This window comes from Salvelinus alpinus, chromosome 9 (genome assembly GCF_045679555.1).
Source record: "Salvelinus alpinus chromosome 9, SLU_Salpinus.1, whole genome shotgun sequence".
Lineage (NCBI taxonomy): Eukaryota > Metazoa > Chordata > Actinopteri > Salmoniformes > Salmonidae > Salvelinus > Salvelinus alpinus.
In genome coordinates this window covers 69,935,881-69,948,169 of record NC_092094.1, presented here as the reverse complement: position 1 = coordinate 69,948,169, position 12,289 = coordinate 69,935,881, and the positions used below count along the sequence as shown (strand labels likewise).

At 42.3% G+C, this 12,289-nt stretch overlaps 1 protein-coding gene across 1 annotated transcript in view; it reads left to right on the top strand.

The window, feature by feature from the left end:
* LOC139530546 (calcipressin-2-like) overlaps positions 1–11,277 on the top strand; it is a 54,710-nt gene extending 43,433 nt beyond the window's left edge. The window contains exons 3-4 of the mRNA XM_071327054.1: positions 4,191–4,362; positions 8,001–11,277. Coding sequence (XP_071183155.1) covers positions 4,191–4,362; positions 8,001–8,167 — 339 coding nt within the window. The 3' untranslated portion in view covers positions 8,168–11,277. The remainder of the gene's footprint in view (positions 1–4,190; positions 4,363–8,000) is intronic.
* The last annotated feature ends 1,012 nt before the right edge of the window (positions 11,278–12,289 follow it).

Below are 12,289 nucleotides of genomic sequence, written 5' to 3'. Positions count from 1 at the left end.
TAATCATAAGGCATACCCCCCCGCCCCTCTTCTTACCAGAAAGATGTTTGTTTCTGTCGGCGCGATGCATGAAGAAACCAGCTGGCTGCACCGACTCCGTTAGCGTCTCTTGAGTTAGCCATGTTTCCGTGAAGCAGAGCACGTTGCAATCCCTGATGTCTCTCTGGAATGCTACCCGTGCTCGGATTTCATCAACCTTATTGTCAAGAGACTGGACATTGGCGAGTAGTATGCTAGGGAGTGGAGCGCGATGTGCCCGTCTCCGAAGCCTGGCCAGGAGACCGCCTCGTTTGCCCCTTTTACGGCGTCGCACAGGGTCGCCGGCTGGGATCAGATCCATTGTATTGGGTGGAAGGCAAAACACTGGATCCGTTTCGGGAAAGTCATATTCCTGGTAGGAACGATGATGAGTTGACGTTAATCGTATATTCAGTAGTTCCTCCCGACTGTATGTAATGAAACCTAAGATTACCTGGGGTACCGATGTAAGAAATAACACATAAAAAAACAAAATACTGCATATTTTCCAAGGAACGCGAAGCGAGGCGGCCATCTCGTTTCGGCGCCGGATGACGGACAAATCTGGGTTTGGCGGATGCCAGGAAAACGCAACCTGCCTGAATGCATAGTGCCAACTGTAAAGTTTGGTGGAAGTGGAATAATGGTCTGCAGCCGTTTTTCATGGTTCGGGCTAGGCCCCTTAGTTCCAGTGATGGTAAATCTTAATGCTACAGCATACAATGACATTCTAGACGATTCTGTGCTTCCAACTTTGTGGCAGCAGTTTGGGGAAGGCCCTTTCCTGTTTCAGCATGACGATGTCCCTGTGCACAAAGCGAGGTCCATACAGAAATGGTTTGTCGAGATCGTGTGGAAGAACTTGACTGGCCTGCACAGAGCCCTGACCTCAACCCTATCGAATACCTTTGGGATGAATTGAAACGCCGACTGCGAGCCAGGGCTAATCGGCCAACATCAGTGCCTGACCTCACTAATGCTCTTGTGGCTGAATGGAAGCAAGTCCCCGCAGCAATGTTCCAACATCTAGTGGAAAGCCTTCCCAGAAGAGTGGAGGCTGTTATAGCAGCAAAGGGGGACCAACTCCATATTAATGCCCATGATTTTGGAATAATATGTTCGACGAGCAGGTGTCCACATACTTTTGGTCATGTAGTGTACTTCCATTCATCTTTTCAACTTGTACCGGGGGACCTTCAGACCACTTTTTTTTAGGAAAACAACTGACAGGTACGTATTCGAGAGAGTGTCACCTTTCCACAGAGGGATCATGTTGATGTGTAGCCCAAACTGTTCGATTGTAGGGGTCATAGAGCAAAACGGAGCCCACCATCATGTTCGTGAGAGTCTTCCCTTTCGATAGAGGGGTCATAATAGTTTGTAGGCCAAACAGTTCCGGATGCTATCGCCGATTTTGTGATAAGACCTATATGTGGAGTGCAATGTACTACGAAGATAGAGCCCGGCACATGCCATTGGCAGCTGCTCCCATTTAAGTACTTTCCCAAGTACTTTATTTTCCCTGGTTCCACAAGAGAGATGTTTCATATGCAAGATACAAGACACACACCCTTGTGGTGCAGGTTGAATCAAAGCACTCGGGAGCCGCATATTTGTGTGCAGCCTTTCTTTCTCTATTTCTATACTGTACTCTCCCCATTGAGAATGTAGTGGCCTCTGAGCTAGACCTGACCTCGTCCTCCACTCACAATGGGTTCAGGTCCCTCAGTCTGATGTTTTTCTGCAGCGTTGTCATTAGTTCCAAATGTTTTCCCTCTTGTGTCGTTGCAAGTGTGTGTGTCTTTGTATGTCTCTCCACAGGCATTGTGTATGTGTGCGCGAGTGTGTTCTGTGTTTGTGCGTGAGTGTGTGTTTTGTGTTTGCCTGTGTGTGGTCGGGCGTGCGTCCTTGTGTGTATTCTGTGTGTGTGTGTGTGTGTGTGAGGGAGTGGGTTCTGCTAATGACTACTATCCTTGGTTGTGCTCAGCATGTGTTTGTTCTGAGTGTGTTTTCTACGTGGGTGGGCCGCTAAGGGGACTAACCATGTCACAACTTCCGCCGAAGTCAGTTCCTCTCCTTGTTCGGGCGGCGTTCGGCGGTCGACGTCACCGGTTTTCTAGCCATCGCCGATCCACCTTTCATTTTCCATTTGTTTTGTCTTGTTTTCCCACACACCTGGTTTACATTCCCTCATTTCGTGACGTGTATATAACCCTCTGTTCCCCCCATGTCTGTGTGTGGAATTGTTTGTTGTAAAGTGTTTGTGCACTTCAGACTGGTTTGCGATGGGTTATTTCAACCCATATTTTGTTGTTCTGGGTGCCGTTGGTTTTGCATCATTAAACTGCTCCGGTTATTACCCAGTTCTGCTCTCCTGCGCCTGACTTCCCTGCAGCCAGTTACGCACCTCTTACAAACCAAGGTGTTAGGGATTGGCATTTGACATTTTTACTCACTTTTTTTTATGCAACAATGCCTCATATCATAAACATTACAGATAACAAATCCTAGTTGCTCAATTGCCCCATATATATTCAGCCAATAAAAAAAGCAAGTGCCATTTAAGATTAATTTATTGAAACCGTAATATCAACTGGTTATATTGTATAGTGAAACACAATCTTCAAAAAGGCAGTAACCTCAGCAGTGGCACTTCATTTTTTAAATTTAACTAGGCAAGTCAGTTAAGAACAAATTCTTACTTTCAATGACAGCGGGTTAACTGCCTTGTTCAGAATGACAGATTTGTACCTTGTCAGCTCAGGGATTTGAACTATGCAACCTTTCAGTTACTAGTCCAATGCTCTAACCACTAGGCTACGCTGCCACCTATTGTAGAAGCCTATGGCTGTGCAATGGCATAACCTTGTTTTGTTAATTGAGCAGACAAGAACCTCTTATTTTCCAAGGCCTTATCACAGTCAAGACAAACCTATTCTATAGTAAAAAAAACAAAAAAACATGATGTAAAATAACAGAATAAAATAGAACATACTTTTTCCCCCAAATTCAACAAGTTGCTAGTCCTAAGGTATATGCACCTCGCTCGTCTGGAACAGTCATTCTCACAGGGTGATCATTTGAAACAGGGCTCGGTTTGGTGAGTTGAAAGACCATTTTTTTCAGGGTTACAAACCAAAATATGTCTACAGTTCGATTTAGTTTATTCTGCCTGTTCTTTGGAATTTTCGAAAAGGATGCACAATTCCACATTGAACACGGCATGATGATGAATTACTACCTATGTAGGCCTATGCTTAATGATTCTGATAAAAAATACACTCTGTCTTTATCAAACTAAAGTTTTTGCTTATTTTCAGTGTGGAACCTGTCTATGGGTTATAGCCTAGGCTAACCAATTGGAAATGGCACTAGCAGTTGGCAAAGTAGCCTAAGCTGAAAATAGACGGGAAGCAATTATTCCAAAACTGCAGCTCATTGTTGGAACACATATTTTCCTACTTCAATCAACCAGTCCATTTTGAATTTGTGATGAAACTGTCGTCATTTGGCAAGGAATGTAGCTTGTGTAGTATCCCATCAGTTAGATGCATTTATCTCTGTATGCCTAACAGGAGCTTGTGTGCGCACTCAGCACACGTGTGTAGAGGGAGCGGTCGGAACGCAATTGAGTGAATGAGACATGGCGGGGAAAGGAAATGTAGGGAGAAGAACTGTCTGATGCTTGTGCTTGTTTTTGTTTTTTGTTGTGCCCTGCAAATGCACATGTACAAATGGAACACTAGAGTCAAAGCAAATTAACATCGTCTTCAAGACAACAACAAAAATTCGGACAGGCACTAAGCACATTCCACCAAATAATTAAACAGTATATGAAAAAAATGTGATCTCTGGTTAAAAATCGAGCTTTGACGTCTGTTCGAGTACTCGATTACTCTTGTCCATCCCTACATCGAGTGCGTGTATTATATAGATATGATCCAGTACATAGTGTTCCAACATAAAGAGCCAACAGGAAGAGAACACAGTGTGCTTCCTATACAACAGCAGCCGGGGTGTATTCATTAATGCACAACGTAGCATTAATGTTTTCTACTTTAATGTTTCCAGCATTGCAATGTTTTTAACATTTTCCATTTGTGTGTCCAAATGAACATGGTCCGTTCTGACATGCCCCCCTCTCTCCTCTCCTCCTCTCTCCCCCTCTATAGGTTCAGAACTCTGGGGAGGACATAGACAAGTCGTACCTGGCCCCTCCCGCGCCCGTCAAACAGTTCCTCATCTCGCCCCCTGCCTCGCCGGCCGTGGGCTGGGGCCAGAGCGAAGACGCAACGCCTGTCATCAACTACGACCTGCTGTGTGCTGTGGCCAAGCTAGGCCCAGGTCAGTACACACACACTTTACACACACTCTTGCGCGCACACACACACACACACACACACACACACACACATATAAATACATATATAGACACATACGCACACAAATGCACGTGTCACACATACTTACGTACGTACTCACAAATACACACCATCTTGCAAGCACACACACACACGCTACCCTTTTATAAACATTTACTAAAATTGTTAACTGAACTGAGCTCATCAGCTTTAGCTGCTGTGGTATCGTGAGAATCATAGGATAACAGTAAGGTCACAAGAAGGGCACCAATTAGCATTCAAGCATACAGTTGCTTTGTGCAGCATGCTGGATGGTTGTCTAAGTATGAATGTCCATCAGAAATAGAGATTCATCCTCAGACTATATATTATGTTCTCGAATGCCTCTTTCTTATGGCATCCATACTTCTCTGTCTGTCTATCTGCCATATCAAACAGGGGGTAATGACACCTGTGTTAGCGTAATGACACCTGTGTTGGACTAATGACACCTGTGTTCTTTCTACTGGGGTCAGGAGGGTCACATGGTTTACTAGGTCACCAAGCTCCCAGGATTATTCACTGTGTGCGTCCCAATAATATGTCCTTTCTCCTGATGTGTGCGCTCATACACAACTCCCCACAAATGTTAAAACATTGGGCTAGAGGGAGTTTCCACTGTTATTCTTACACCAGTTATTTCCTTCTAAGTCCACGAAGGGAAGGGAACCAACAATTGCACACTTCAGGAGGAAGGACAGATTCATTGTTTATGATGCTAAAGACCCTTGTCATCTGTAAAAAAAAAAAAAAAAAAAAAAAAAAAAAGGAGACACTTCTAAAATATACAAACTTAACGGAAGACGCTGTATGATGGTAGTCAGTTACACCATCATATGTTTTTAATAGGCCCACGTGACCTGATCCAAGAAACTCCTGGCCAGTTGTCAGGAAAAGGTCTGGTCCCTAGATATATTATAGGTGTGTGTTCTTCACTCTACATGTGTGTCAATAAGGTTGTGTGTGAAGTGTCTTTTCATCCAGACATCAGGACATGCAGTACCATTTTGAGTGCTTCTCTTGTAGTCTACCAGGGAACATTAAGGGCTGTTAAATGAGATATAACCTATGCCATTTAGCCTTGCCTCTGACAAGGCTTCATTTCAAATGCACCACCACAACCCCCTCTAATGCATTACAAGAACAATCATGATTCCCACATTACATGATTTACCATGTTGAAGCCCAGACCACCGCTGCACTCACTGTTACTATGGTAACAGGAGGAGGCATCAGGAAATAGAGCTGACGCTTGTTTGGGCTTCTTTAGCCTGCCTCGGATTCAGATTAGTGCTTTGCTGCAGTGTGGCGCCCTAGCACTCTCTGCTGGCCGCCTATGGTAGTGACCTTCCCGAGACAAAATAGGGCCTTGTTTTTCCTGTCAGACAGTGGTGTGGGAAACCTCTTATCACGTTTCCCTCTGCCCTGTCTGGTCTTCATGGCAACCGTGATACAATCTGCATGCGTATTTGAGGGCAGTTGTGATGTGAGCATTGGTGTTGCCTCGTCGGTATTAAATAGAACATTGAGGCCCTGCCCACCTTTGGGGAAAACAACATGTGGTTACCTTGGTTACCCAATTGGCTCACAGCAAAAACATAACCTTTTTCAAACGCAATTTTCTTGTTTTGTGCTTGTTTTAGTCAATAACAAAACTACATTTAAGAAATGTACAAAATGTCAAGGTTACTTTTCAACATTGCCTGCTCCCAAGCATTTTCACTACTTAGAAAAATGTAATATTGTAGGGCTTTCTTCATGCCCCTTTTCATGACAGTGCTAACATTAAGCCACGTGAGGGCTTCCTTCATGCCCCTTTTCATGACGGTGCTAACATTAAGCCACGTGAGGGCTTCCTTCATGCCAATCTTCATGACGGTGCTAACATTAAGCCACGTGAGGGCTTCCTTCATGCCAATTTTCATGACGGTGCTAACATTAAGCCACGTGAGTGCTAGCTATCTACCAAGCAGAGCTTTAAGCTGTTGAAGAGGATGGGCACGCCCCCTGGTCATGGCATTCTGCCAGGGTGTGGAGTTCCTACATAAGACATTGCAGTAACTCTTTGTGTCTACCAAAGGTGGCTGCTTACAGGGAGACAGCATTGTGGAGCTGGTCTGAGTCTGCTGGGTCAGGCATGGCCAGTTTGTACTATCAGAACTGAGGATAAGACCCAGATGCAGACAGCCAGAGTCACAGATGTTTACTGACCCAAACAGGGGGCAGGCAAAAGACAGGTCAAAGGCAGGCAGAGGTCCGTAATCCAGGTCAGTGTCAATAAGGTACAGAACAGCAGGCAGGCTCAGGGTCAGGACAGGCAGAAAGGTCAGAACCGACAAACTGGCAACAGACAAACAGAGAACACAGGTATAAATGCACTGGGGATAATGATGTGACACCTGGAGGGGGGTGGAGACAAGCACAACAACAGGTGAAACAGATCAGGGTGTGAAAGTACCCTACAATTACATCTGCAACCATGTGCATGTGAGTAATAAACTCATCTAAAAATGAATATATTCTAATCTAGCCAAGACAACAACACAAACATAAAGACTATAAAGCTACAAGTAGTAAGTGGAGTTACAAACACAGACTATACTAAACAAGCTATGATTAAATGTTTTCCACACCCATAGCTATGTGAAGCTTACTTGGACACGGTGTCCCCACTTTCCCACTCTTCCACACCGAATAGCCTGAAGCCAGAAGGCTATTCTCGCAGGCTCTATTTCCTTACGTGGACGCATTGCGAACCAGTGGTCAGGCTTTTCGGGAAGTTTTGTCATTTCTGTATAGCAAAAGATCGACGACGAAGTTGGCTCTTTTACAACGGGGGTCAATGGGAATTAATGTTTGTTTTCCCAAATTTGTGGACGAATTCCTTCTTATGACACGAATACCGAAGTATATCAAATCTTGATATCCGTGTTATTCCACCTCTATTTGATACATTATACTGGCTGTATATTTTAAGAATCATATAACGTTAGTAACATTTGTTCCATGCCATGTAACATTTATAACGTGTTATATATTCTCTAGTAGCCAATTCTCTAGTTGTTTGGCACACAATAGCAACAGACAGTTTGATCCTATCCTATCTTGCAGTACATTTCATTAGGCTGCAGCCAGCCAGTGTTGCAACAGCTGATAACATTGGCCATTGGGTACCACCGGTCATTGCAGGGGAGTTCCGTCTGTCAGGAAGGGTTCTACATGGACCCCTGAAGAGTTCTACCTGGAACCAAAAGGGGTTCTTCAAAGAGTTCTCTTATGGGGACAGCTGAAGAACCCTTTTAGGTTCTAGATAGAACCCTTTTTTCTAGGCTTGCATCTGTTCCTGGAGTCGGTTGACTCGCTTCAATCTGCTTCAGTGGGAGATCCGACATTCAGGGGCTCATCTAATCAAAATATTGAAACTGGAATGCTGATGTAGGCCTGTTGATGCATGTGTAGCACTGTAAAAGGCAAATAAAGTCTGGTGTATTAGTCTTTCTCTTTTTTTTCTCTCTCCCTCACTCTCTTTCTCTCCCTTTCTCTCCCCCCCCCTCCATCCTTCCCTCCCCGCTCCCTCTCTAGGGGAGAATTATGAGCTGCACGCGGGCACGGAGTCGACCCCCAGTGTTGTAGTGCAGGTGTGCGACAGCGACGCCGAAGACGACAACAACGCCGAAGCGCGTCCCAAGCAGAGACAGCAGATTGTCCAAACCCGGCGCCCCGATGGACCACCGCAAGTCCTCAACTAGGACCCTCCACTTCGGACCCCACTCCTACAACCCCAAAAAACACGCACCTAGACCTGTCTCCTCTGTCTCTGCACTCGCAGAGCACAATGAGACAACGCCCCTCATTTCAATTCAACCAAAAACAAACAAACGACAAACATTTGGTGGTGTTTGTGGACGGAGCGTGGCTATTGGATGGAATGAGGCGGCCTGGCCTGTATGGATGATGGAGGATGGATGAGATTCACACACACACTCATCACACTCAAAGGAAAGGGAGGGAGGGATAACGGAACCCTTGACCCTTACTCAGCCAGGGGCGGTAATGTAACACCTTGTCCCCCTAAAGCAGGCACACTGTCATAGAATCATACACTCAGCTCTCATATGTGCTCGTACTGTAGTAGTTCCGCTAGTCTGACCTCTCCTTCTTCTTTCCTTCTTACGTCATTGGTTAGTCGTGTGCAATGGACTTCGGGGACATGCAATACCTCCGAAGAGAGATTTTGGTTGTTTACACCGGTTCTTCTTCTGCTCTTTTATCTTATCAGCTGATTGGTTGTTTCTGCTATCACAGAATCAGGATTGATTGCCTGGTTTTCCTCTTGTCTGCATGTATATATGAGTTCTTATGAGAAAAATACTTACTACAGAGACTCAAATACTAAACTACTGTATGAAGCAAAGGAACCTATCGAGGTCACACACTACATAACAAAAGGTCGCCATGTGGTAACAACAAAGTTGCGGTGGTGTTTGCATTTTCTTTATTTGTTCTGCTTCTGTATTTTTTTTTTTTAATCCGAGATGTGTGTGTCGGTTTTTTGCTGAACTAGATGTGTATTCTTCCTCTTAACATGTATTTGATACAACAAACAATCGCTTTTTTTTTTGCATGCTTACTTACTATAGTCGGCAGCTGAAGCGTTTTATACTGGTCCAGACGACAGGGAAATGGGATGGCGCTTTTGACGACACGCACATCTCTACTTTTATAGTGTCAAGTGAGAGGGGAGAGGCTGGCTGAGCAAGATATAAGACTGAGAGTGAAAGAAATCTTTACAGTGTGAGTAAAGGTCTAAGAGTAGGCCTCTCTCTTGAAGCCTAATAGTTGGGCTTTAGGATAGGAGTAAAAGCTAACGTTAATCTTCAAGAGTGTTGATGTTTTTTCAGGGGGTATTTTTATGATTCCCATCTTTCCGGTAATGGTTTTTGGTTCTTGTTATGATATCAACCCAGTTTATATATATATATATATATATATATGTCTGTTTTTCTTCTTCTGAGACCTATATTGCTTGTTTTGCACTGAAAATCTCGAGATCTCTGGAGCTACACTGAAGTGTGTCCTGAATTTCCTCTGTCAGCTCTTAAGAGTTGAAGGCCGCTTCTTAGTTCTCGCTGTAAATAGCTGAATAGTCAGTAGGTTGAAATAGTCCATTAGGTTTTAATGATTGACATTAAGCGTTGCTGAGAAAGTGAAAATTGTTAATTGGCCTCCTTGCCTCTGGAGATATCAACCAAAGCCTTCGTCTCACCTTGCAGTCGCAACACAAATCATTGGAAACTCAAGAAACTCAAGAGAAATGTATTGATTTGAATCACTCCAATTTGGAAAACTGCTGCATTCACAGTTGTTACTTTGCTCTCCCCCCAAAAAAGTTATTACCAACTCCTAAATAAATAAAGTGTGCTTTTAGCCATTTAGCCAATTATTTTAGGAGTAACTTTTTCCAGAATGTTCGATTTTTCTCCCCACTATGCACCTTGAATAAAAAAAATATGTGATGCCAAGTGTCTGTCATTACAATGATTTCATGCCATAAAAAGTCCTTATGTTTTAGTTTTGTCACAGAAACATATTTCAGACAGTGAGACTGTTGAATACAGACTATTCCATGTTGAGTCCTTGATTTTATTCCCACCCTGAAAAGGTGTTTTGAATCTAGTCCTTTTTTTTTCTTCTAAATTAAAGCCTTGAGGTGGAGTGTTCAAGTGTTCAATACAGTACATTTGGCCTCAGTGGTGAACGTAAACCTTATCCGTGTTAGAAAGCATTAAAAATGACTTATATTTGTAAAGAAATGATGGTCTCTTTGCATGCGAGCACTTTTTCTGCATTTTCTTTTTATCCTTGTAAGATGCAGTCTTGCTAGAGAGAACGCGCCTCGTCGACGTAATTCTTTTTCTGTTCTTTTAAAAAAAAAATCTTCTGTTTTTCAAGATAAACACCTGGGAAGCCTTCTCACCAACAGAGCAGTGTGAGTCCAACACTCAAATGATCTGAATTCCACCTCTCGCTAATGGGGTTTTGAAGGCCCTTTGGATATAAGTGTACTACTGAATAGGTGTGGAAGGAAGAACAGGGAAACTTGTCTTTTGACAGGATAGATGGTTGACGGAACAAATGTGTGTTTTTGTTTCAGTGCTTGTCTCTGGAACATACTTCCATGTGCAAGCGTTGTCCTTTCAGAGGTGACTTCTAAAAACGAAGCCGGCAGCAAGTGTTGAAGCGCACCACAATGGCATAAGCAGTTTTTAGTTTTGCTGACTGGTGAAAATATTGATGATTGATGACAATGATGATGATTATGTTGATGATGCTTATCTGATGTTTTTTACTGTCTTTGAAACTGGGTGCATTTTTGGTCACTGTTGAAGAGAGAAAAAGTATATTTATGTATATATGCCAAGTGTTTTTGTTGCCGAGACCAGTTCCAGCGTGCATAAAAAAAATTGTGGCTTCTACTTTTATGTTGATGTAAAGATTTTAAAAAGCTAAGTCCTGAAATGCTCGATCAAATCAATTCTCATTGCGTCGTGTTGAAAATTGACTCTGTTTGAATGTTTTTTTTGGAAAGTCTACAATACAAAAAGGTCAATACCGTCCGTTATTGTTGTATACTGTTCTGTTGAAATCTGAATATTGTGTATTGTACTGTAGTTATCCAAAAAAACAAAGTAGCAATCAAGCAATAATTTACAGTTATATACTGGTATCTGTATTTCATGTTATGTACTAATTTCCAGAGTGGTTTTCTCTGACTGTTACAACAGTACTTGCTTATTTGTGTAGTATGATTGTCATTTGTTTCACATAGAGAAATATATAAAGAACTATTCTTAAAGAAGTTTGGAGTTTGTGTGTTTTTTAAGTTCCGGTATGATGTATTTTTTCCTTTTGCTCTAAATGTATCTTCAAATATTTGACATATAGTATACTTGTACTATATACTACCAGTGGTGGGAAAAGTACCCAATTGTCATACTTGAGTAAAAGTAAACATATCTTAAAAGAAAATGATTCAAGTAAAGTGAAAGTCACCCAGTAAAATGCTAGTTCAGAAAAAGTCTAAAAGTATTTGTTTTTAAATATACTTAAGTTTTAAAAGTAAATGTAATTGCTAGAATATACTTAAGTATCAAAAGTAAAAGCATAAATAATTTCAAATTCCTTATATTAAGCAAACCCGACAGCATAATTTTCTTTCTTTCTTTTATTTACTGATAGCCAGGGGAACACTCCAACACTCAGACATCATTTACAAACAAAGCATTTGTGTTTAGTGAGTCCGCCAGATCAGAGGCAGTAGAGATTACCAGGGATGTTCTCTTGATAACTGAGAATTGTACCATTTTCCTGTCCTACTAAGCAATCAAAATGTAATCAGTATTTTAGGGTGTCAGGGAAAATGTATGGCGTAAAAAAGTACATTAGGACTGTAGTGAAGTAAAAGTTGTCAAAAATATAAATAGTAAAGTACAGATACCCCAGGAAATGACTTAAGTTAAGTAGTACTTTAAAGTATTTTTACTTAAGTACTTTACACCGCTGTACAGTATACTACTAAACATAGTACTACTGGAAATATACTGCTACAAGTATAGCGTGAAAGATGGATCTCATTTCATGTTTTGAACCAGTAGCTGTTGCACAGACAGTCAACAGTGCCAACTGTTCTCTTGTTTGAAGGTCAATATTGTCATGGTCAACCTTTTCAATCGCTTTCATACTTAATAGTTAGTTAGCCCATTATACGGTTGCATTTGACATCACAGCTCAAAATAAAGTGGTATTAACATGGAAATAGTATGGTAACACGTTATAGTTACTCACCATACATTATATTGCCCAGATACCCC